Source organism: Protopterus annectens, chromosome 1.part1, assembly GCF_019279795.1.
Source record: "Protopterus annectens isolate FY-2018-M chromosome 1.part1, PAN1.0, whole genome shotgun sequence".
NCBI classification, from domain to species: Eukaryota; Metazoa; Chordata; order Ceratodontiformes; family Protopteridae; genus Protopterus; species Protopterus annectens.
In genome coordinates, this window is record NC_056726.1 from 272,642,536 (window position 1) to 272,666,775 (window position 24,240).

The 24,240-nt window shown below is 41.6% G+C and overlaps 1 protein-coding gene across 1 annotated transcript in view; it reads right to left on the reverse strand.

Annotated features, from left to right (window-relative positions):
• The window catches only part of TBC1D32 (TBC1 domain family member 32), a 1,886,357-nt gene that overhangs the window by 1,388,040 nt on the left and 474,077 nt on the right, over nucleotides 1-24,240 (reverse strand). Inside the window, exon 14 of the mRNA XM_044086982.1 lies at nucleotides 19,052-19,190. Coding sequence (XP_043942917.1) covers nucleotides 19,052-19,190 — 139 coding nt within the window. The remainder of the gene's footprint in view (nucleotides 1-19,051; nucleotides 19,191-24,240) is intronic.

Genomic DNA, 24,240 nt, shown 5'->3' on the forward strand with positions numbered 1-24,240 from the left:
AGCATTCCTTTAATGTCGATTTAAATGCACAGGTTTCTTCGCATATTCACTATAACAGTGAGGGTGCTGGCTCTGCTGTAATTGATGTTTTTGCTACCAAGAATACGAATGTGCACGCTAGTAATGCTTTAAAAGATAAAGATAAAGAATGTGGCAGCGTTTTTGTGGAGTCATTAAGGAACAGTTTGAATGAAGATGGGCATTATTCGGATGAGGATGAAAGCAATATTCTGAATTTGAGTGACTTTGCTTTATCTTTGGAGATGATTGCAGTGCTGAACTTGGGCAGCAAGTTTGTGCCTACTAAAGTGCCAGCATTATGTGACATTCTTTTTGACATTAAGCGTTTTTGTAAAAAATTACATTTAAAGTTGTTTTTTAACAAAAGCTGTATTAATGCTATTTCTGTGGGGGACAAGGAAGATGCTTTTGATGTCCCTTTAGGTAATGCTGAAAATAGTTCTTTAGAGGCAGATGACCTAGAGGATCTTTCTCTCCTTTTTGACCCTCTTTTGGATATGTCTGTTTATGACATTATGGAAGATGATATTTTAACGAATTCCAGCCAAAGAGGTAGTGATTCTTCTATCTGTAATATTGATAATGCTGATGGTGTTGTTAATGACATTAGGTCAGAAAGATTTTATACAGGTTATGGCAAGTTTATTTTACCACCTTTACCTAGTCGTAGTAAATTTTTTCCACCTAAAACTTCTGCAGCATTAAGGGCCTTTGAAAATGTGTTCAGTAAGAAGGTAGAAACTGAATATGCTAGTTTTTTAAGGCAGTATTTTTCTTTCAACCTTAGTAAAGATGAATGGAAGGCTTTAAACTGTTTGAAGGAAGCTGCCAAAAGTTATGCTTTTTGCGTTGCAGATAAAGGTGGTAAATGGGTTATTATGAATAAATGCCATTACCTAAAAATGAACTACGATTTATTGTGTAATGACCAAGTTTATGTTGAATTGTCAGCCAATCCTATTGCAGATTTTAATGCTTCTCTATTGGAAATTCTTGAAAGGGGAGAAAGACTGGGTTTTCTGGACAATAAGGATGTGAGACGCTTGTATGTGGTTAATCCTAGAGACCCTGTGTTTTATTCTTTGCCCAAAATACATAAAAATGCTTTAGATCCACCCGGGCGTCCTATAGTATCTGGTTGTGGGGGTTATCTGGAGTTTGTTGGGATTTTTTTGGACAGTATATTAAAGGAGCAGTTGAAATATGTTGCTTCTCACATTATAAATACAAATCAATATTGTGAGAAGGTTAAGAATTTCAAGTGGGACTCCAGTTTTTACTGGGCAACTGTAGATGTTAAATCCCTGTATACGAATATCAGTACTGAATTGGGTCTGAAAGCAATAATGAAAATTCTGGGTGAAGGGCCACGGACTTCCTTTATTATATTACTTTTAGAATTTGCACTTAGTCACAATTATTTCAGTTTTGATAGTAAAATGTTTCTCCAGGTTTATGGTACTGCAATGGGAGCAAGTTTTGCCCCGACTTATGCAATCTTGTTTATGTCCATATTTGAGATTGAATTTTTGTATACTTTGGAGTTTTTTCAAAACAAGGTGATCTCTTACTACAGGTACACTGATGATCTTATTTTTATCTGTAGAGGTGACATTACAGATTTTGATGCATTTATGGTAGATGTACATAACAACAGGTTTGGTTTGGAGTTCACATACAAGGTCAGCAAATTAGAAATTCAGTTTCTGGATATTTTGCTGTATGTGGATAAACAAGGGTTTGTACAATTCAAACCTTATAGGAAGGAGGTGGCCTCTAATAATTTTCTTCATGCATCAAGTGCACATCCTATGCACTTGATAGAGTCACTACCCTATGGGGAGTTTAAACGAATTTTTGAACACACTTCAGACAATGGTCTTTTAAGTTTGGAATTTGATGTTGTCTGTAAGAGATTATTGGAAAGAGGTTATTCAGAAGCTTTAATCAAAAAGAATCGTTTAAAGTTTGATCGTAGCAAAATGGGTTATGATAGAAATAGAAATAGATTTGATGTAAACATTTATGATAATGCTATGGATCTAGACAATAGGATGTTTTTTGTTACAAAGTTTTCTTTATTTTCAGAGATTCTGTGTAATATTGTTAAGTTTTTATGGCCAGTTATTTGTAATAATGAAGAATTTGGGCACCTCTTTCCTAGGTTTGTTTCTTTTTCTTTTGGTAGATATCAAAATCTGAAAGAAATACTCAAACCTAGACACTTATCCAGCATTATGTCTATTTCTGACTCAGTTCAAGAACCTGGTATGTTTCAATGTGGAAAATGTAAAATATGTGTTAAAGTTAGAAATTTATCAGGAAATAACATCAATGGGGTAAAATATTTTGCTGAGAATAGATTTAATTGTTGCTCATGTGGTGTTGTTTATATATTAGGTTGTGATTGCCCTTTGCCTCAGTATTATATTGGCCAGACTAAACGTCAACTTAAAGTTCGTATACTAGAACATATTGGTGATGTACGCAATGCTAGAACAGATAGTCCAATATTTGATCACTTTTATAGGATGCACAATGGGTCAGTTGAATCATTGTTTTTCTGTGCCTTGGCTAAACCAAAGGTACTTTCAGGAGGCAGTTTCTTACAAAGTTTATTAAAATTGGAGAGTAGATTTATTCTGAAGTATAATACTTTAAAACCTCGAGGTTTAAATTTGGAAGTAAATTTATCCATCTAATATTATTATTTATTTTATAGCAGATTGTTAGTAAAAATGGTGCTGGTTCACTTATTTCATGTCCTGTTACTGATTTTCTCTTTTTTAAGTATGTAATTACTTAATTATTTGATGATATAATTGTTCAATTACTATGCACTAGTATATATGTGGTGTCTAGTGAATTGTTAGTTCATTCCTTTGAAGGCCAGTGGGCCGAGGTACCGGAATAAAGTTCTTTCCTGTTATCCAGCTCGTGTGGTTTGTTTCAGACATTCATCTTTTGCTGTGGTTGGTTTGTTAAATTCAGTTTCCCTATATTATTCTAGCATGTCCAAAGGTCAGTCAATGGTTTCCTCTCCAGTCCAGCTGGTGAATCTGGGAATTTTGAGGCAATGTTACAACTGTCTCATGTACACGGACAACCCTCTCCTCCTCGAAACAGGTTCAAATATATGTGAGAGATGCAACTATTTAGCCAAACTGGAGGCTGAGCTCTCTCATCTCAAAACTGGTGTAACCAGTCAGGAGGAGAAGGTAACCTCACACAACACAATTCCAGTATCACATAGTCCCACCACATCAGCGAACCAAACACATAAATACACAAAAACATACTCGGAGGCTCTAAATAAAAATCTACCTAAGCAACAGAGACCTCCAAAGCAGACATCCAAGCAAACGCTACCTCAAAACAAAACACGCACAACACATAGCCCACAAAGTCAGTGTGCCAAGCAGCCACAGCCCTTAAGGCTGAATAACACACCTGATACTCTTGTAATAGGCGACTCTATTGTCAGACACACTGACGTCCCGCTCACCAGGCTGAATAAAGAGAAGGTCACAGTGAGCTGCCTGTCGGGTGCTAGGATCTGCCACATAACGCAAGCACTCAGGTCACTCCAAAGCAAATACAAATATGACTCAGTCATTGTACATGCTGGTGTGAATGACCTGAGACGTACCTCCCTGGACTACATGAAAAGAGACATACAGGAGCTCTCTGATCATGTAGCCCAGGCTGGTATGACCCTGACCTTGAGCAGCATCTTACCCTCACCTAGAATGATGCCACAGTACAAAGACAAAATGATCGATTTTAACAATTGGCTAAAATTTTGGTGTCATTCAAAGGGGATCCAGTGTCTGTCAGCCTGGGATGACATGCTCGACAAGCCACGTTGCTTCGCTAGGGACGGCTTGCACCTGTCACCACTGGGCTTTTGGATATTGGCAAAGGCTCTTGCCACCCCCATAGTGCCATTTTTAGGCAAGGCTCAAAAGTCAAACCCACCCCCATAGACAGCACAAGGAACAAGAAACTAAGGGTAATGCTGCTTAACGCCAGAAGTCTTAACCTCAAGATGCATGCACTCGAAGCTCTCCTCAGTATGGAGAACATCGATATCTGTGCAGTGACAGAAACCTGGTTCAAGGCTCTAGAGAGCACCTCAGCACTACCAGGCTATACCTCATATCATGCTTTTCGGCCCCAAAACCCGGACCGAACCACAAAAGGAGGGGGAGTTTCCATATTTATCGAGGATATCCACACCTCCAGGTTAGTGGCATTGCAAGTATCGGAGACCATCCATGTGCAACTAACAGTGGGCAAGACTGCTTTTCAGTTTATAGCATCCTACAGACCACCCTCTCAAAGTCAGGAATCCCATTCGGCTTTCCTGAAAACATTGGAGAACATGTAGATCTCTCCGAACACCATTATATTGGGCGACTTCAACTACCCAAACATTGACTGGGAGCACTACTCAAGCCCCAGCACCTTAGCCCAAAGGTTCCTGGAAATTATAAACTCAAATGCTATGGAACAACTAGTCACCACTCCCACAAGAGGGCACAACATACTAGACCAGATCATTACCAACATGGGGACTCTATGCTCCACACCAGAAGTATATCCCTCATTGGTAAGATCAGACCATAAAATAATTTCACTGGATGTCCACATCCCGACCCCACCCCCAGCCCAGAAAACCACAGTGAAAAACTTCTCAAAAGCGAACTTCTCACTTCTCAAAACCGTGGAATCCTTCAAGGCCCCAGGGCCAGCGGAAACTACGGCCCAAACTGCAGAATCCTGTATAAACGCATTCTACGGACATCTCCAATCATGCTATCCAAAACAAAACCAAGACCCAATATCCCCAAAGGCAGGCGTCCAGTCTGGTGGACCCCTGCCATAAATAAACTGTACAACAGAAGGAGGAAGCTACTACATGATAGAGCAAAATCCCTAATAGGGAAGGCATCTCTGATCAGTACTAGCAAAAAATTACGATCCCTCATAAAATCCTCCAAGGCCAGCTTCGAGAGAAAAATTGCACAGGACACCAAAGACAATCATAAGGCTTTTTTCAGTTATGTTAGGAACCTGGGATGCAACTCCCAGACTTGTTCTGAGTTGATTCTAAACGACAAAAATACACTGAACCCACAGACATCGCCAATATCCTGGCAGACAGGTTCAGTGCAAACTTCTCCACCCACTCCCCCCCAAAAGAGCAAATATCTATCCCGGCAGAGGGCTGCCTCCCAAACATCTCTGATGCTCAGGTGAAGGCTGCCCTCTCCAAAGCAAAAAACACAGCTTCCATGGGACCAGATGGCGTCCCAGGTTGCGTCCTACATGAACTCCAAGAGGAACTAATCCCTCAAATAAAACAGCTATACAATCTCAGCCTCACTACAGGATATGTGCCCAGAGAATGGCGTACAGCAACAGTGGTCCCACTCCACAAAGGTGGAGCCTCTACGGACCCTGGAAACTATCGCCCCATAAGCCTGACTAGCTTAGTCTGCAAGGCTATGGAGAGGATCATCATGGAGCTCATAAACAAAGACATTGGGGACCTACAGACACTAGATCCTACCCAGTTCGGCTTTGTCAAGGGCAGATCCTGCCTTTTGAACCTGGTTGACTTCTTCGAAACAGTCACCAAAGCCAAAGATGAAGGGAAGGTAGTCCACATAGCCTATCTGGACCTTGCAAAGGCATTTGACACAATACCCCACTCGGGCATCATAGATAAGCTATCCAGCTTAAATATAAACCCCTATGTCACAAGATGGATCGCAAACTGGCTCAAAGACAGAACCCACAGAGTGAGAGTTGCTGGAGCCATGTCAGACTCGAAACCGGTCACAAGTGGCATCACACAGGGTTCAGTCCTGGGACCACTCTTGTTCGGTATATACTTTTCCGAGGTACAGGCAAACGTGGGAGGACTATGGCTCACCAAGTTCGCAGACGACTGCAAACTGGGTGCCATAATCGACTCTCCAGCTGACACAAACATCCTTCAAAAAGGTCTCACAGAGACAGATAACTGGTGCCAGTGCCATGGTTTAAAGCTAAATGCCAAAAAATGTATAGTCATACCCTTTGGCAAAACAATATGCCCACAATTACCACATAGGCGGAAACCCATTAAGTACAGAGAAAGTTATTAGGGACCTGGGGACCCAAGTTGATAGCAATCTCTCCTTTGAAAACCACATTGCCAAAGTGGTTAGAAAGACCTTCTACATAGCCCACCTCATCACGAAGGGTTTCACATCTAGATCAAGAGAGGTAATCGTGCCCTTTATTCATCCCTCATCAGGCCCATCATAGAATACAATGCCCCTTTTGGGATGTACCTTACCCGACACCTGCAGCAATTAGAAAGACCCCAAAAGTATCTCACCAAGAGGATCAAGGGTCTCAAACAGATGCCATATGCTGCTCGGTTAAAAACTCCAGCTGTACTCAGTTGCATACTGCCTACTGAGGCGATCTATGCCTGACACACAAAGCTATGTCAAATCCAGAATTAATGGACATGCTCCACCTCAGTAAATCTAAATCCCTTAGAGCCACACGCTCGAGGGACTTGAACCTCAGCACAGAAATAAATAGAACTTGCTGGAGGGACAGGTTCATAACCCAGAGGCTCCCTTCACTCTGGAATAGAATTCCAGTTCATGTGAGGCAGAGCACCTCACTGAATCTCTTCAAGAAGAATCTCGATAGGTGGATGGGGGATCGTCGGTTTGTCCCAGGGATTACTCCCGTGTCACTATTAGACAGAGGCACAGTAAACTAAACCTTAAAAATGGCACAGTATACTCAAATCAAGGGGTGGCATAAGCCATACAGAATCGGGCTAGGCTTATAATTGCCCCAGGGCAGATAGCCTAGTATGAACCTATGAACATGGAACTAGCCATACCCAAGAGAACCAAGACACTCTCCTCCAAAAAAAGGAAGCGAGTCTGGCGGTCCCCTGCCATTAATAAAATCTACAACAGAAGGAAGAAACTGTTGCAGAAAAAGGGGAAGTCCCAAGACTGGAAAAATTCCCTTATTAGCCTCAACAAAAAGTTGAGATCCCCTCATCAAAACCTCCAAAGCCATCTATGAAGGCAGAATTGCATCAGACAATAAAAACAATCACAAAGTCTTCTAAAGCTAGATCAAGAATCTTCATGGCAATACCCAAATCTGCTCTGAGTTACTGCACAATGGGACCTCCTATACTGAGCCAACAGATATTGCCGACAGACTCAATGCCAACTTTATCCCTCTCTCCCTCCCTAAAGGACCAATCTCAATACCAGAAGAATGCCAGGCACCCTGTATTACTGCAGCACTGGTTAAAGCTGCATTGTCTAAGGCCAAGAATACAGCTTCCATGGGACCCGACAATATCCCTGGCTGTGTTCTACATAAATTACAAAGAGAACTGGAACCAAATCTGTGTGCTCTATTCACTCATAGCCTCACGTCAGGCTTTGTGTCCCTACCAAATGGCACACTGCTACAGTCATCCCTCTCCATAAAGGAGAAGCGACTACAAACCCTGGAAATTATCGCCCCATTAGCCTGACGAGTCTGATATGTAAGGCTATGGAGTGCATCATCATGGACCTAATTAACAAGAATATAGGGAATCTCCAAACTCTAGATCTCACACAATTTGGTTTTATGAAAGGTAGATCATGCCTGCTCAACCAGGTTGACTTCTTTGAGTCAGTCACCAGAGCAGTGGATGAAGGTAAGGCAGTTCATACACTCTACCTCGATCCGGCCAAAGACACTGATACCATTCCTCACTAAGGAATTATTGATAAACTCAGCAAACTAGGCATCAACCCCTATATCGTTAGGTGGGTTGCAAACTGGCTCACTGATAGAAACCACAGTGTGAAAGTAGCGGACTCCAAGTCAGACTGCCGACCAGTCACGAGTGGAGTCCAACAGGGATCGGTCCTGGGTCCTCTTCTGTTTGGCATCTACTTCTCAGAAGTCCAGGCCAACACGGAGGGACTCTGGCTTACCAAATTTACAGATGACTGCAAGCTGGGAGCCATTATTAACTCCCCAAGTGATGCATACATCCTACAGAAAGACCTCTCTGAGACCAATGACTGGTGTTAAAACCATAGTCTTAAGCTTAATGCCAAAAAAATGCATAGTCATCCCCTTTGGGAAAAACTCATTTCCCATTAATTACCACATTGATGGGAGCCCACTGAACACTGAAGGTGTTACAAGAGATCTGGGGACACAGGTTGACAGCAACCTCTCCTTCGACCACCACATTGCCACAGTGGTTAGAAAGTCCTTCTATTTGGCACATCTCATTACAAAGGGTTTTGCATCCAGGAAGAAAGAGGTCATCAATTTCTCTCTACTCTTCCCTCATTAGACCAATCAAAGAGTATAATGCCCCATTTGGCATGTACCACACTAGACACCTGCAACAGCTGGACAGGCCACAAAACTACCAAACGAAGAGGATCCTAGGCCTTAAACACATTGTCCTACACAGACAGACTCAAAAAACCCCAGCTATTCTCTGTCTCATAACGTCTACTTAGAGGCAATCTCTGCTTGACATACAAAGCCATGTCTGATCCAGCTCGGTTAGAAATGCTAAATCTAAAGAAATCCCAATCCCTCCACACCACACGCTCCAGAGACCTCAACCTCATTACCACAATCAACAGAACATGCTGGAGGGACAGGTTCATAATCCAGAGACTGCCCATGCTCTGAAATAGACTTCCCATATATGTCAAGCAGAGCACCTCACTAGCCCTCCTCAAGAGAAATCTTGATGAGTGGATGGGAAATAGAAAGTTCACCCTGGGGATCACTCCAGTGGCTCTACTTGATAGAGGCACTGGGAACTAACAACAGGCAGAACAATGCCAGGGCACTTCTATGGGCTAGGCTTGTAAAGGCCCTAGGGACATTAGCCTAGTACACATCTATGAACCTATGAACATATAGCCTGTAACATTTGTAGGATTGGAGGATTTAAATTACCAAATCAGAACAAGAGACAACATTAAAGGAAAACTAAGAGGCATTCTAAGATGTAAATATTTTTTCAAAACATGGTCATTTCAAATACAGATGGAAAAAGATTAGAAGGGAGCAAGTTCAGCTTCTCCAGCATAAGAAACAGTTTCCAAGCCAGAATCTGTTCTTCAAAGGAGAATATAACTTCCACGGTGGTACAGCGGTAGCGTTGCTAAATCACAGCAAGAGGTTCTCCCGTTCGATTCTCGGCTTGGCTTGGGAGTGCTTTCTGTGTGGAGTCTGCATGTGCTCCCCACGGTTGGGTAGTGTTCGAAAGACAAGCGTGCGTAAATGGGCGTGCCTTCGATAAAGGGTTCATAGGTTCATAGGTTCATACTAGGCTATCTGCCCGAGGGCATTTATAAGCCTAGCCCATTGTTTTGTGGCTTACGCCACCCCTTTAGTATGGGGAACTATACCCATTATTTTGCTGTGCCTCTGTCGAGCAGTGACACTGAGGTAATTCCTGGGGTATATCTGCGATCTCCCATCCATTGGTCAAGATTTCTCTTGAACAAGGCCAGCGAGGTGCTCTGCCTCACATGTACCGGGATTTTGTTCCACAGCATAGGGAGTCTTTGGGTGATGAATCTATCCCTCCAGCACGTCCTATTAATAGCCGTGTCGAGGTTTAAGTCTCCCGCCCTTGTGGCTCTGATGGATCTAGATTTTTGAGGTGAAGCATATTCATCAAATCTGGGTTTGACATGGCCTTGTATGTTAGGCAAAGGTCACCTCTGAGCAGACTGAATAGAGCTGGAGTTCTTTCAGTCGGGCAGCATAGGACAGATTTTGAGACCCTTTATCCTTTTGGTGAGGAACTTTTGTGGCCTCTCCAGCTGCTGCAAGTGTCGGGTCAGATACATTCCGAATGGGGCATTGTACTCAATCATTGGTCTGATGAGTGATGAGTAAAGGGAGACTATGACCTCCCTTGATCTAGATGAGAATCCTTCATGATAAGGTGGGCAATGTAGAAGGACTTCCTAACTACTTTAGCTACATGGGTGTCGAATGACAGACTACTATCAACCTGAGTCCCCAGGTCCCTGATAACTTCTTCTGTGCTCAGTGGATTGCCACCTATTTGGTAGCTAGGGTAACCTTGTTTTTCCCGAAGGGTATGACTATGCATTTTTTGGCATTTAACTTTAGGCCGTGGCTCTGGCACCAGTTATCCGTTTCTGTGAGAACCTTCTGAAGGATATCTGTGTCAGATGTGTTTTCTACTATGGCCCAGTTTGCAGTCATCTGCAAACTTTGTCAGCCATAACCCTTCTGTGTTTGCTTGTACTGAAAAGTAGATGCCAAACAAGAGTGGGCCCAGGACTGAGCCCTGTGGGACACCACTTGTGACAGGCTTTGAGTCTGACATGGCGCCAGCAACTCTGACCCTGTGGGTTCTGTCACTCAGCCAGTTTGCAACCCATCTTGTGATGTATGGGTTAACATTTAAGCTGATGAGTTTTTCAATGATACCCGAGTGGGGTATTGTATCAAGGCCTTAGCCAGATCGAGGTAGGCTGTATGGACTGCCTTTCCTCATCAATGGCTTTGGTGACTGTTTCAAAAGTCAACCAAGTTTAAAAGGCATGATCTGCCTTTGACAAAGCCAAACTGGGTTGGATCCAAAGTCTGCAAATTCCCTATGTCTTTATTTATGAGGTCCATTATGATCCTCTCCATGGCTTTGCAGATAAGGCTTGTCAAGCTAATGGGCCGGTAATTTCCAGGGTCTGTGGAGGCACCGCCTTTGTGAAGTGGGACCACAGTTGCAGTGCGCCACTCCTGGGTACGTATCCAGAGGTAAGACTTTGATTAAACAGCTGTCCTAGCTGTGGGTTTAATTCCTCATTGAGTTCGTGGAGCACACAGCCGGGACACCATCGGGTCCCATGGATGCTGTGTTTTTGCTTTGGAGAGAGCAGTTCTCACTTGGGCGCTGGAGATGTTTGGGGGCTGCACTCATTTGGTATAGATATCTCTCCTTTGGGGAGGGGAGAAGTTTGCACTGAACCTGTCAGCCAGTATGTTGGCAATGTCTGTAGGATCAGTAATCTTCACATCATTTTGAACTAGTTCTGAGCATATCTGGGAGTTTCCTCCTAGGTTTCTAACATAGCTAAAGAAGGCCTTATGATTGTCTTTTGAGTCTTTAGCTATTTTTCTCGAAATTTGCTTTGGATGATTTTATGAGAGCTCTTAGTTTTTACTTATAGTGATCAAGGGTGTCTTACCTTTTAAGGATTTTGCTCTATCTTGTAGTAGCTTCCTCCTTTTGTTGTAGAGTTTGTTTATGGCTGGGGTCCACCAGACTGGACGCTTGCCTTTGGTACAAAGAGACTTTGTTTTGCTTGGGATTGCCTTATCCATGCAGTCCTGCAGGTGCTGGTAGAAGGCGTTTGTAAGTGATTCAGCGGCTTGAGTATTGTTTTCCGCGCTCGGGGCCTGAAAGGAGACCACACTAGTCTTTAGAAGTGTGAAGTCGGCTTTTGAGAAGTTCTTTACTGTGGTCTTTTTATTTCAGGTGGGGTGGGATGAGGACCTCCAGCGAGATTAGTTTGTGATCTGATCTCACCAGTGAGGGGTATACTTCGGTGTTGAACATTGTGCTCCCATGTTCGTGATGATGAGATCAAGTATGTTATCTCCTCTTGTGGGGATGGTGACTAGTTGTTCCATGGCATTTGAGTTTATGAATTCCAGGAACTTTTGGGCTAGGGTGTTTGGGCTTGAGTAGTGTTCCCAGTCTATATTAGGGTAATTGAAGTCACCTAGTATGATGGTGTTTGGTGATACATTTATCCCTCTAGTGTTTTCAGGAAGGCCATGTGAGTTTCCTGAGTTTGTGAGGGTGGCCTGTAACATGCTACAATTTGCAGAGCAGTCTTGCCTATGGTTAATTGCACCTGGATGGTCTCCGATGCATCGTCGTTGCCACCAGTCTTGAGGTGTGGGTGTCCTTGATGAATATGGATACCCCCTCCTTTCTTGGTATTGTCCGGATTTTGGGGCCGAACGCATGATATGAGGTAAAACCTGATAGCGCTGGGGTGCTCTCAGGAGCCTTGAACCACGTTTCTGTCACACCACAGACATCGATCTTCTCCATACTGAGAAGGGCCTCGAAAAGTGCATTTTGAGATTTAGACTTCTGGCATTGAGCAGCATTACCCTTAGTTTTTCCTTTTTTGTGTTCTAGCGTGCTAGCTTTAAAATTTGCGCCTTGCCTAAAAAGGCACTATGGGGTGGCAAGAGCCTTTGCCAATATCCGAATCCCAGGGTGACAGGTGCAAGCCGCAGCGTGGCTTGTCCAGCATGTCATCCCAGGCAGACAGATACTGGATCCACTTTGAATGACACCAGTGTTTAAGCCAATTGTTAAAGCTGATCATCTTATCTCTGTATTGTGGCATCATTCTTGGTGAAGGTAGGATACTGCTCAAGGTCAGGGTCATACCTGCCTGGGCTACATAATCAGAGAGCTCCTCAATGTCTCTTTTCATGTAGTCCAAGGAGGTACGCCTCAGGTCGTTACACCAGCGTGGACAATGACTGAGTCATATTTGTACCTGCTGTTGAGAGACCTGAGTGCTTGCTATGTGGCGGATTCTAGCGCCCGACAGGCAGCTTACTGTGACCTTCTCCTTACTCAGTCTGGTGAGCGGGACATCAGTGTGTCTGACTATGGAGTCACCAATGACTAGTGTGTCTGGCATTGTGTTTGGCCTTAAGGGCTGTGACTGTTTGACACTCTGACTGTGAGGTCTATGTGTTGCGGTGTTGTGTTCTAAGGTGGTGGTTGTTTGGGTGTCTGCTTTGGTGGCCTCTGCTGTTTTGGTAGATTTTTGATCAGAGCCTCCGAGTATGTCTTTGTGTGTTTATGTGTATGATTTGAGGTTGTAATGGTACTATGTGAGACTGGGTCTATAGTGTGTGTGGTAACCTTCTCCTCCTGACTGGTCTTGCCAGTCCTATGTTGAGAGAGCTCAGCCTCCAGTTTGCCGTATAGTTGCATCTCTCGCATGTATTTGTGTTTTGTGGGAGGAGGAAAGGGTTGTTCAGTGTACATGAGGCAATTGAAACATTGCCTCAATATTCCCAGGTTCACCAGCTGAGCAGGAGAGGACACTAGCAACTGATCCCTCGACATGCTAGAAGGGTAGACGAAAAACTTTAAAAAAGATTCCGGGGGACGTGGGTGACCGAGAAATGGGGGGTTGCCTTGTTGGGGTACTATCTATGACAAGAGTGCCGTATCAAGGTAATAAGTACTGTAGGAGCAAGTGCTAGGTTTAATAGATAGAGAATAGTCTACTTGGAGTCAAGTAGAGTTGATCTTTTAGTTATAGGATACGCTGATTTGATCAGTAGTATAGTTCGAGGAAGGTAGTTTTAAGGGAAAATTTGAAGAGTGGACTTTAGGTAGCCCGAATAGTTTAAACCTGCTTAACCGGCACTGCCCTAGTGTGCAGCAGTGGCAGCTCCGCTAAATCGCTCTAAATCACAAGGCTTAGCGTTTTATACCAGGGGCTGGAAAAGCTAGAAACTGGCCCAAAACGACCAATAAACTACTAGTTACTGGCTGAAACCTCACAAAACTGGACAAAGGCAGCTCAATGCTTCCCACTCCCACTGGTAAGCAAGGTAGCTTCCCTTCCCCAAATAAGGCAAGGAAACAGTACACAGGAACTACAACCAAAGCCCAGGAATCAGCAACTCTGAAACTGGACTAAACTAGTAAAGCAGGAAAGCAAGGTAGCTTCCTTCCCCAAATAAGGCAAGGAAACAGTACACAGGAACTACAACCAAAGCCCAGGAATCAGCAACTCTGAAACTGGACTAAACTAGTAAAGCAGGAAAAACAAGAGATATTTTTTTTTTTTTCTTTTTTCACAAAACAGGCAGAAACAGGTACAGCAAACACTTATAAATGCTATGAATCAGCTACTACAGCTTACACAGAAGAATATGCTACAAATACAGTCAAATAGTAACAAACAAGGATTCCAAGTGCTATATTAAGTTAAATGCAGTAAAAATGGCTTCAATGTAACAGAAAGGCAGAAATACAGTTGCTAGGTATTCAGATGTGGAAAGCAACAAAAATATACTTAGTATCAAGAAGAGTCGCTATTCAGCTCTCTGCAGCCTGGATTACTCTGCTCACCCACGTGGAGTCTTTGCTGAGTAGGTACAAGCTGAAAGTTTTATACCAGGGGCTGGAAAAGCTAGAAACTGGCCCAAAACGACCAATAAACTACTAGTTACTGGCAGAATCCTCACAAAACTAGACAGAAGGCAGCTCAATGATTCCCACACCCACTGGTAAGCAAGGTAGCTTCCCTTCCCAAATAAGGCAAGGAAACAGTACACAGGAACTACAACCAAAGCCCAGGAATCAGCAACTCTGAAACTGGACTAAACTAGTAAAGCAGGAAATAGCTTCCTTCCCCAAATAAGGCAAGGAAACAGTACACAGGAACTACAACCAAAGCCCAGGAATCAGCAACTCTGAAACTGGACTAAACTAGTAAAGCAGGAAAAACAAGAGATATCTTAATCTTTTTTTTCTTTTTGCACAAAACAGGCAGAAACAGGTACAGCAAACACTTATAAATGCTATGAATCAGCTACTACAGCTTACACAGAAGAATATGCTACAAATACAGTCAAATAGTAACAAACAAGGATTCCAAGTGCTATATTAAGTTAAATGCAGTAAAAACAGCTTCAATGTAACAGAAAGGGACAGGAAATACAGTTGCTAGGTATTCAGATGTGGAAAGCAACAAAAAATATACTTAGTATCAAGAAGAGTCGCTTATTCAGCTCTCTGCAGCCTGGATTACTCTGCTGGCCCACGTGGAGTCTGTGCTGAGTAGGTACAAGCTGAAAGTTTTATACCAGGGGGCTGGAAAAAGCTAGAAACTGGCCCAAAACGACCAATAAACTACTAGTTACTGGCTGAAACCTCACAAAACTGGACAAAAGGCAGCTCAATGCTTCCCACACCCACTGGTAAGCAAGGTAGCTTCCCTTCCCCCAAATAAGGCAAGGAAACAGTACACAGGAACTACAACCAAAGCCCAGGAATCAGCAACTCTGAAACTGGACTAAACTAGTAAAGCAGGAAAGCAAGGTAGCTTCCCTTCCCAAATAAGGCAAGGAAACAGTACACAGGAACTACAACCAAAGCCCAGGAATCAGCAACTCTGAAACTGGACTAAACTAGTAAAGCAGGAAAAACAAGAGATATTTTTTCTTTTTTTTCTTTTTTTTTCACAAAACAGGCAGAAACAGGTACAGCAAACACTTATAAATGCTATGAATCAGCTACTACAGCTTACACAGAAGAATTTGCTACAAATACAGTCAAATAGTAACAAACAAGGATTCCAAGTGCAATATTAAGTTAAATGCAGTAAAACAGCTTCAATGTAACAGAAAGGCAGGCGAAATACAGTTGCTAGGTATTCAGATGTGGAAAGCAACAAAAAATATACTTAGTATCAAGAAAAGTCGCTTATTCAGCTCTCTGCAGCCTGGATTACTCTGCTGGCCCACGTGGAGTCTGTGCTGAGTAGGTACAAGCTGAAAGTTTTATACCAGGGGCTGGAAAAGCTAGAAACTGGCCCAAAACGACCAATAAACTACTAGTTACTGGCTGAAACCTCACAAAACTGGACAAAGGCAGCTCAATGCTTCCCACTCCCACTGGTAAGCAAGGTAGCTTCCTTCCCCAAATAAGGCAAGGAAACAGTACACAGGAACTACAACCAAAGCCCAGGAATCAGCAACTCTGAAACTGGACTACACTAGTAAAGCAGGAAAGCAAGGTAGCTTCCCTTCCCCCAAATAAGGCAAGGAAACAGTACACAGGAACTACAACCAAAGCCCAGGAATCAGCAACTCTGAAACTGGACTAAACTAGTAAAGCAGGAAAAACAAGAGATATTGGGCGTCGAGCTGGCACCTCGGCATTTCGTAAAAATCTACTGCCAATCATTAGCGGACCGGAGTTCCGCTCTGGCGACCCCTTACCAGGAAAAAGCCAAAAGACAAACAACAACATTACAGTTCAAAAAAGGGAGATAAAGTGTTCTTATCTGGGAATAATAAAAGAATGATAAATGTAAGAACTATAGTAACATTTTGCTATTTCAGCTTGTGATTAGTAAACAAATACATCACCCCCAGCAAATCATAATTCATTTATTTGCCAGGAGTAATTATATGATGGCCTTGTGCTTTCATGTACAAAATGCTTCCACACCCCTTACCCAAAAGGCAGCTCAGTTCTCTGCACATATTCGGGGCTTGATGGTGAGCAGAGTGAAAGAAAAATTAAACAACTAATACAACAATGTACTAATTTCAACATGCTGCTCTTGAATACATATACCCATCCCCAAATATACACTAAGCACCCCTTGGAGATTCACAGCAATGAGCTAAAATTAGGGACAATTAAGAGACTGGGACTTACCTCAATAAAAAACAAAGAAACACAAAATAATTCTGTCCATTCAACATCTTCTGATCTCTCTTTCTCTCACTGAAGCAGGATCCTCTCCCTCAGTGGAAACATGAAAGTACTCTGGATTAAAGTAAATAATGCACCCCACATCTTAAAAATTAGCTGCAATTTTTTTTTTTTTTTTGTAAAAGAATTGCCCAACTATAATGTCTTGAAATAGTTCTCTCCCATGAAAAATGTATAAATCTTCTTCCTTTTCAGTACTATGTCATATGGCACCTCCCTGTCTGGTATTCCAGCCAATCTCAATGCTTAGATAGGCAGACTTCAACTAAACGAAAGCAATTCCAGCCAGCAGGTCTGGCCTGAATTAACAGTCAGCAGTTCCTAAAAAAAAAAAAAAAAAAATTGATTGTGGCTCGAGTCCTTCTTGGCTCTTTAACCTGCTGAATCATGAGCCAGAGCCAAGATTAGACTCGAGCTTGACCCATGCTCAAACTGGCTCTGGCCTGCCCACCTCTACTTGATACCAATGCATACTATCATTTCCAGCACTTCTGCAGCACAGCCAACACACTGGATTCTGGCAGGTTCACAGACCTTAGAAACTGTGTTATAATTCCATTTCAGACAATAGATATGTTACACAGTACAGTTGTCCCTGACACGTATCAATACTATTACTTACAAGTTGCCTATTTGCATAGATACTGGATACCATTTATCCATTTGGTGTGGGGATTAGCATATCTTATTTTGTGGTCATTTTATGATGCCTGTGAATTACATGTAGGCTGCAACAGGCTTTTTCAGTGCAACAGCCTAAATCAGTGCAAATCATGTCAATTAATTCTGTCTGTTCCACGACCTGCTGGTTATCAAACTAAAGAAGGCTAAAGAAGATCAAGAAGGGTTAACATATGAAAATGAGCGCATAAAGCTTAAGCAACTTGTATAAAGTTGAAAATCCAAACATCTTAGAACCTAAGTGGTGTGGAATGTCACATCCCTAGCAGCCTACACACAACTTACATTGCAGAGATTTTTCTGAAAACTAAACTGAAAAATGATAAGATAAACAAAAGAAAATATTTTGTGAACAATAAAAGCTATTAAAACTGTACAAACAGCAATGCTATCAGTGAGAAGTATTATTAGCAGTGATAATACTCAGTGAATTTGTGGTCTTTCCATAAATGATACAATATAATGCACACAAACCCAAAATTATATTTTCCTAAACTTTTACAAACAGTTTCAATCTTGGAAGATGTATAACCTCGACACATATTGTTAGCACATTTTGTTAACTAGACAAGTTTTCACATGACAACAAGAAATTCTTCTATGAGCTCATGTTTATTGAAATATTTCCAGAAATATGAAAATATATGCTTAATTATATAATAACAATATAAATAGCACTGAACATTTCTCAAGATGTGCAACTTACAGTACAAATTTGAAAGAATTTTATTTCAACAACACGTTTCCCCTAATGTCATGCAACAGTTTGTAAGTCAATTGTTTGAATTATTAAGTAAATATGGAAATACTGCTTATTTTCATAATTACTACCAAACAACAGGATACCAGGCACAGTGTGATATAAATGGACACTGACAATGAATTTTCATGTGTCCCACCATAACATATCTTATCATACTCCTCAATAACAAGTAGGGCTCGGTTATGAAAATATGAACATATGAAATCATAAATGATGAACATTGATTAAATTTCTCTACTGAAGAACATCCTAGATTAATAATCTCATTGTCGTTTTGATAACTTCTTGCACTTCCTAATAATGCCTATTATTAGCTGGAAGGTCACATAGAAAATGAAGCCAAACCCAAAAAAGTTTAGACACTATACGGAGCTATGGGTGTGAACTGGAAGATACAGAAAAGATATAGTTAAAGGACTGATACCATATCCACAAGCTAAACGTTTGGTGGTCTAATAATATAGTTGGGAATTAGTAAAGGCATTACAACACAGTGAAAAATGCAATTAGGTGGGCTATCCACAGATAACTACCCCTGAGTGAAATGCTACATAACACAATCAGTGGTTTTAAACTTACGTTTCATGGCATGGAGGTAATATGCATCCAAAAAGTGCAACAACATTTATTTTACTTGCATATCTAGCTCCATGCCATGAAATTAATTAAGTTTAACAAAACAATCTCATCACCCAGTATTTTGCACATCACTACTCATCTATGCATTTTCCCCTTTTCTCTTGTTTCAAGAAAGAGTTTTCTTGTTTCAAAGTAAAACTAGTTTATTGTTTTTTTTTTGTCCAAGAGGATCAGAACAATACAAAATCAATGCATATGAATAAACAAAGTGATATATAAAAATTGTTCAAGTTCATCTTGCTAATTATCCAGTAGGAGAAATTGCTACAGCTATTACTTCCCACAGTAAAGTAAGGCATAAACCTGCCAATTGTCAAATTGATCTTGAACTGAAACTACCTTCTTACCTGAAGTTTTTTGGTGAATCTGCTGAACATGTAGGTCACACACTCATTGATGGCTCCTGTCTGCTGAAGAAGTAGAACCCCCTTTGGAGTTGCAGCAAAGTTCAGCAAACTGTCTAAAAGCATCTCTTCCCACTGCATGCTAGCAACAAACAGAGAAACAATTATCCTCATGTAAAGAAACTACACACTTTTCATAGTGCTACTGTTAGCAGCAATACAGTGCAGTTGTGTACACTTACCATAAATGTAGATGTTTGAGTGTATTCATTGTTGCAGTCCTGGTTTCCCTCCCTCGTTAAATGTAGTTTTGCTATTTTATCTCACTGCTTATCTGTAATATTCTTATAAATTCATAGGTTCATAGGTAAGTACTAGGCTAGCTGCCCTTGAGGGCCATTTTAAGCCTAACCAGTTTCCCTTTTTGTGCTGCAACTAACCTATCCCATTTGGTTATAGATTGATTTTACCCATCCCATTGTCGATAATTAAACATTAACTCTAATGAGAATAACTGGGATCATACCACACATAATTTGAGGGGACACATCATGGGATACTGCTCTTAAACAGAACTAGCACAGTTGTACTTTGCATCTCATACTCCCAGACCAAGCAAACAGATGCTCAAAAAGACAGAAGAGGAAAAATAGGGGGATCCTAAGTGAAAGACCAACACTGGCAGTAGAATCTAAAACAGAAGCTGCTGATAAAAAAGGGATAATTACTAGAGCATATAAATATTGCATGATAACTATAAGAATCAATTAAAGGAGGTTAGAAAGGATTGGGAAGAGAGACTGGATAAGCAATTTACAAAAAAAAAACTGGCAGATATATGCATGTCTCCCAAATATGCAACAAAGTCTAGAAGATTTAAGATCTTTGCTTGGAAATGTTTACATTGGTATTTTTATACCCCAAGTAGACTCCTAAGAAATTTTCCTCAGATAGATAGGAAATGTTGGAGGTGTGATGGGGGAGAAACAGGTAATTGGGAACATATTTTTTGGGAGTGTAATGAGTTGGCAGACTTTAAAAATTCCCTGCAGACTACTCTATCAGAAGTATTGGGTGAGCAAATTGGTATAATTATGGAAATGATTTTCGTTTTTTTAGCTACGATACAGACTCTGAATTGCCTAGCCATAGCAAGGCCTTGCTGAGGCTAATTAAGGTGGATGCCAAAAAAACAATTACTAGAAATTGGAAATAAAATTCTAAACCAATTGTACTAGAAGAAGTGAATATAGTACCAGAGATAAGATAACTGGAAATGGGAGCTTTAGAAAAGGGTAGGAGCAAATTACATAGAAAAAATGGGGAATTGTTGAAACAAAACAAGCAGAATAAATGTTTGAAGGAAGAATGAGGTTTAAAAGAAGGCAGGATTTGAATGAGCTATCTAATGTTCGCTGACAATGACTGGATAAAGTGTATGTCATGTTTAATGTTTGCAACTAAAATATGTCAATATGGTTTGTTTTCATTTATATAAATGTAAGATTGGCTATGTCGTAAGTGATAATTTAATAAAGATGTTTCTTGTTTTAACAAAAAAAAAAAAGCCAGAACAGGAAGCACTTACTGTAGAGTATGCCTGAATAGTAATTATAAGTGTTATGTTCCATTTCTTCTTTATCATCATCACCCCCCTTTTTCCCATTTTTCTACATGGGGTCGGGGTGTCACGTTAACTGTCATCTCTCTCGATTCAATACCACACTCCTGCCTTCTTAACACTCATGCCTGACTACTGCAGATCCTCTCTCACACAATCCATCAGCCTCTTTTCTGGATGCCCTTGTTTCCTCTTACCTTCTTCCTGTCTGTCCTAAATCTCCTTCCCCAGATTGTCTTCTGGTTTTCTGCACATGTGCCTGAACCACCATAATCTGTTCTATCTGATCTTTTCTGCAACTAGAGCTACTTTGGCTTCTGCTCTTATTACTTCTTCGCCTGTCCCACAGTGTGCATCCTAACACTCCTCAGGCACTTCATTTCCATCTCCTCCAGCTTCCTCATCTGTTTTGCCTTTACTGCCCAGGTTTCTGTACCATACAGTAGTACTGGTCACACCACTGTTTTGTACACCTTGCTTTTTCAGCTCCTTTAGCATTCTTCTGACATACACTACATTTGACACTCTATGACAGTTGGCTGAATCCCTTCTAATTCTAGCTTTGACCTCTTCATTCAGACTTCCCTTCTCCTCAACCACTCCTCCCAGATACTTAAAGCTATTAACTTGTTCCACTGCCTTTCCTTCTACCTTAATTCTCAGCTTATTTTGCTTTTCCCAATTTGCTGCCACTACCACTGTCTTATCTGTATTTGTTTCATCCCATGTACCTTCCATTTTGCATTCCATTTCCCTATCCTTTGCTGAAGTTCTTGCTTAGAGTCTGTCATAATGCCACATTGTGTGCATACAGCAACTTTGTTGATCTGTCTCCTCTGACCTGTTTGCTAACTTAGTCCATCACCTGTATGAGCAGCGGTGGGCTTAGAGCTGAACCCTGGTGCACACCCACTCCCACTGAGAACCCCTCTGTGAGGCCAAACACTATTCATACTTGAGTCATCAGGTCTTTTGTACATAGTCTGCACTAATTATACCAATGTTTCTGGGAAGTGGAACCACAGCAATACTGCCCAAATCAGCTTTCTTGGCACCTTGTCATGTGCTTTCTCCAAGGCTAGGAATGCCCAGTTGGACTCTTTCTTCATCTCTAGCTTCTTTTCAACTATCTGTCTCACTGCAAACATCAGGTCAGTTGTGCTGCATCCTGATCTGAATCCGAACTGCTCATCTTCCATCTTATTTTCTATTACTCTGCATATCTGTTTATCAATCACCCTCTCCAGAACTCTTATGCAATGTGACAGGAGTTTGATACCTCTGTACTAACGACAGTTGTGGATGTCGTCTTTGTTCTTGTACACTGGCATGAGTATGCTAATTCTCTAGTCATCTGGGAAATGCCTTTCTCTCCACACTGCTGTGAGTACCCTCAAGGGCCATTTCTCCCCATCTCACCCAGCATCTTAATCATATCAGCAGTGACCTCATCTGAGCTTGCTGCTTTCCCTGGCTTCATTTTCCTTAGTGCTGTTCTTATTATTTCCAGGGTAGACTCCTCTTCATCTTTTATCATAGGCTATGACTGGGGCAGTACAGCTTCTGTGGGGTTTTCTTCATTCAGAAACTGCTTGAAGTACTCCTTCCATCTGCCTTTAATGTCCTGTGGACTGGTGAGCAGGTTGTTCCTGGCATCATTTATGAAGGGTGCCTATCTTCTCTTGTCTTTCTGTCATTGCCTTGCAACCTGATATTTTGTCTTGTAACCTGATATAGTTTCTTTGTGCCACCTACTTAGTCACTTTCCAGAAGCTGGTGCCTCCGATGCCCTGTTTTTTGCTATTGCAACTCCTTCCTTTGCTTGTTAGCCAACCATTACTCCTTCCTAGCCTGGTCCATCTCTTTTCTCCTATTTTTTTCTGCATTCTTTCTTTCTTTTGATGACTTCCTGGACTTGTGAATTCCACCATCAGCTTTCCTTATGTACCTCATTTCCATACCTGGCTTGGCAACATATCTGTTCTGTAGTCCTCACAAATGCTTGTTTGAGGTGTTGCAATTCTTCTTCAGCTCCATCTATTTCCTCCTTTTCTTGGGGTGCTAGAGCCCTGAGTAATTCCTGGAATAGTTGTACTTTCTCTCCAGTCAACTTCCAGGTCTTCAGCCTGGTCTCTGTTGACCTTAGACCCTTCTCTGACCACTGCTTGCAGTTGACTGTGGCAACCAGTGGTTTATGCTGTGGGACAACTGTTTCACTAGGGATGACTTTGCAATCACTGATTCTATGCCAGTGCTCTTTCCTTATTAGTAGTAGGAAATCCACCTGAGTTGTATGTTGACCACACTTGTTGTGACTCTCTCTTTCTGAACCATGTGTTAGCTACTATCAAGCCTTTTGCCAGACATAAGTCTAGAATGGCCTCACCTTCTTTCTTGTTGACCCACCCACATGGATCCATGCAGTCCTCATATTCTGTTTTGTCTGTCCCAATATGTGCATTCAAGTCACCAATGTCAACACCAATTCATGTTGTACTGCTTTATCTAGCAGATCCTGCAACTGCTGCTTGAATTCACTCTTTTCCTCACTATCACAACCCTGCTGTGGTGCATTGGCTGAGATTATGAATACTGCCCTGTCATTACACTGGAGTCTGACCGCCATGAGTCTGTCATTACTTCTGATGATATCCCTCACTGCCTGCTGAAGCCTCTCTCTCACCACAATTCCAACATCATTTCTAGTTTGTCTACCTCTTAAATAGCAAACTCTGGATCCCACGCCAAGTGGCTTTGGTGCACTGCCTTCCATCTTGTCTCTTGAATACATAGGTCTGTCCAGTCTCCTCCATACCATCATGTCATCCACTTCCAAGCTCCACCCTGTCAGTGAACCTACATTGAGTGTAGCAAATCTTATTTCATGTTTGGCAGTTTGATGCTTCTCTACAGAAAGGTGGAAAATAGGAACAACTGCACCCCCCCCCCCCAAGAAGATCACATGACTAGGGTAATTAGCCCTGGTAAATATTCCAGTTTTGGCAAACCACTAAAGAAACTATGCAGTTATATGGACTGAAAGTTTCCTATATTAAAATGTTAATACGTGTGTTCAAATGTTTGATTTTGACATAAACAACCCAATACATGCTTAGTATAGTGTTAAAATTAATTTTAAATTATTAGTGTAACATACTATAAGCTGCCTCTTTTTTACTTTTTTTTTGTTTGAGTTTAGAAATGGGGCATAATTTGACCATACACTTCAAAAGGACCCAACCAGATACACGTCGTTTGTCTTGCCTGTTAGTCATTCATAAAAGACAGATACAGTTGCCTAGAAATAAAGGTCCAAAACTAAAAGATAATGCAGGGAGAGATGACTGCCATAAAGAATGTATCTTTCAGAAAAAAACTTTAAACTGATCCAGATGGAGCTGGGCCACAGGGCTTACCTATGGTAGACTGTGTCACCATTTTTAATTGTAAAATTACAACTCAAAACTACAATAAAAAAAGGCAAAAAAAGCTGTTTTGCAGCATGGCAAGCCTCTGTGCCCCTCTGGGTGGGGAATGCTGCACCTAATTCCCTTACTTAAGCATACTAACT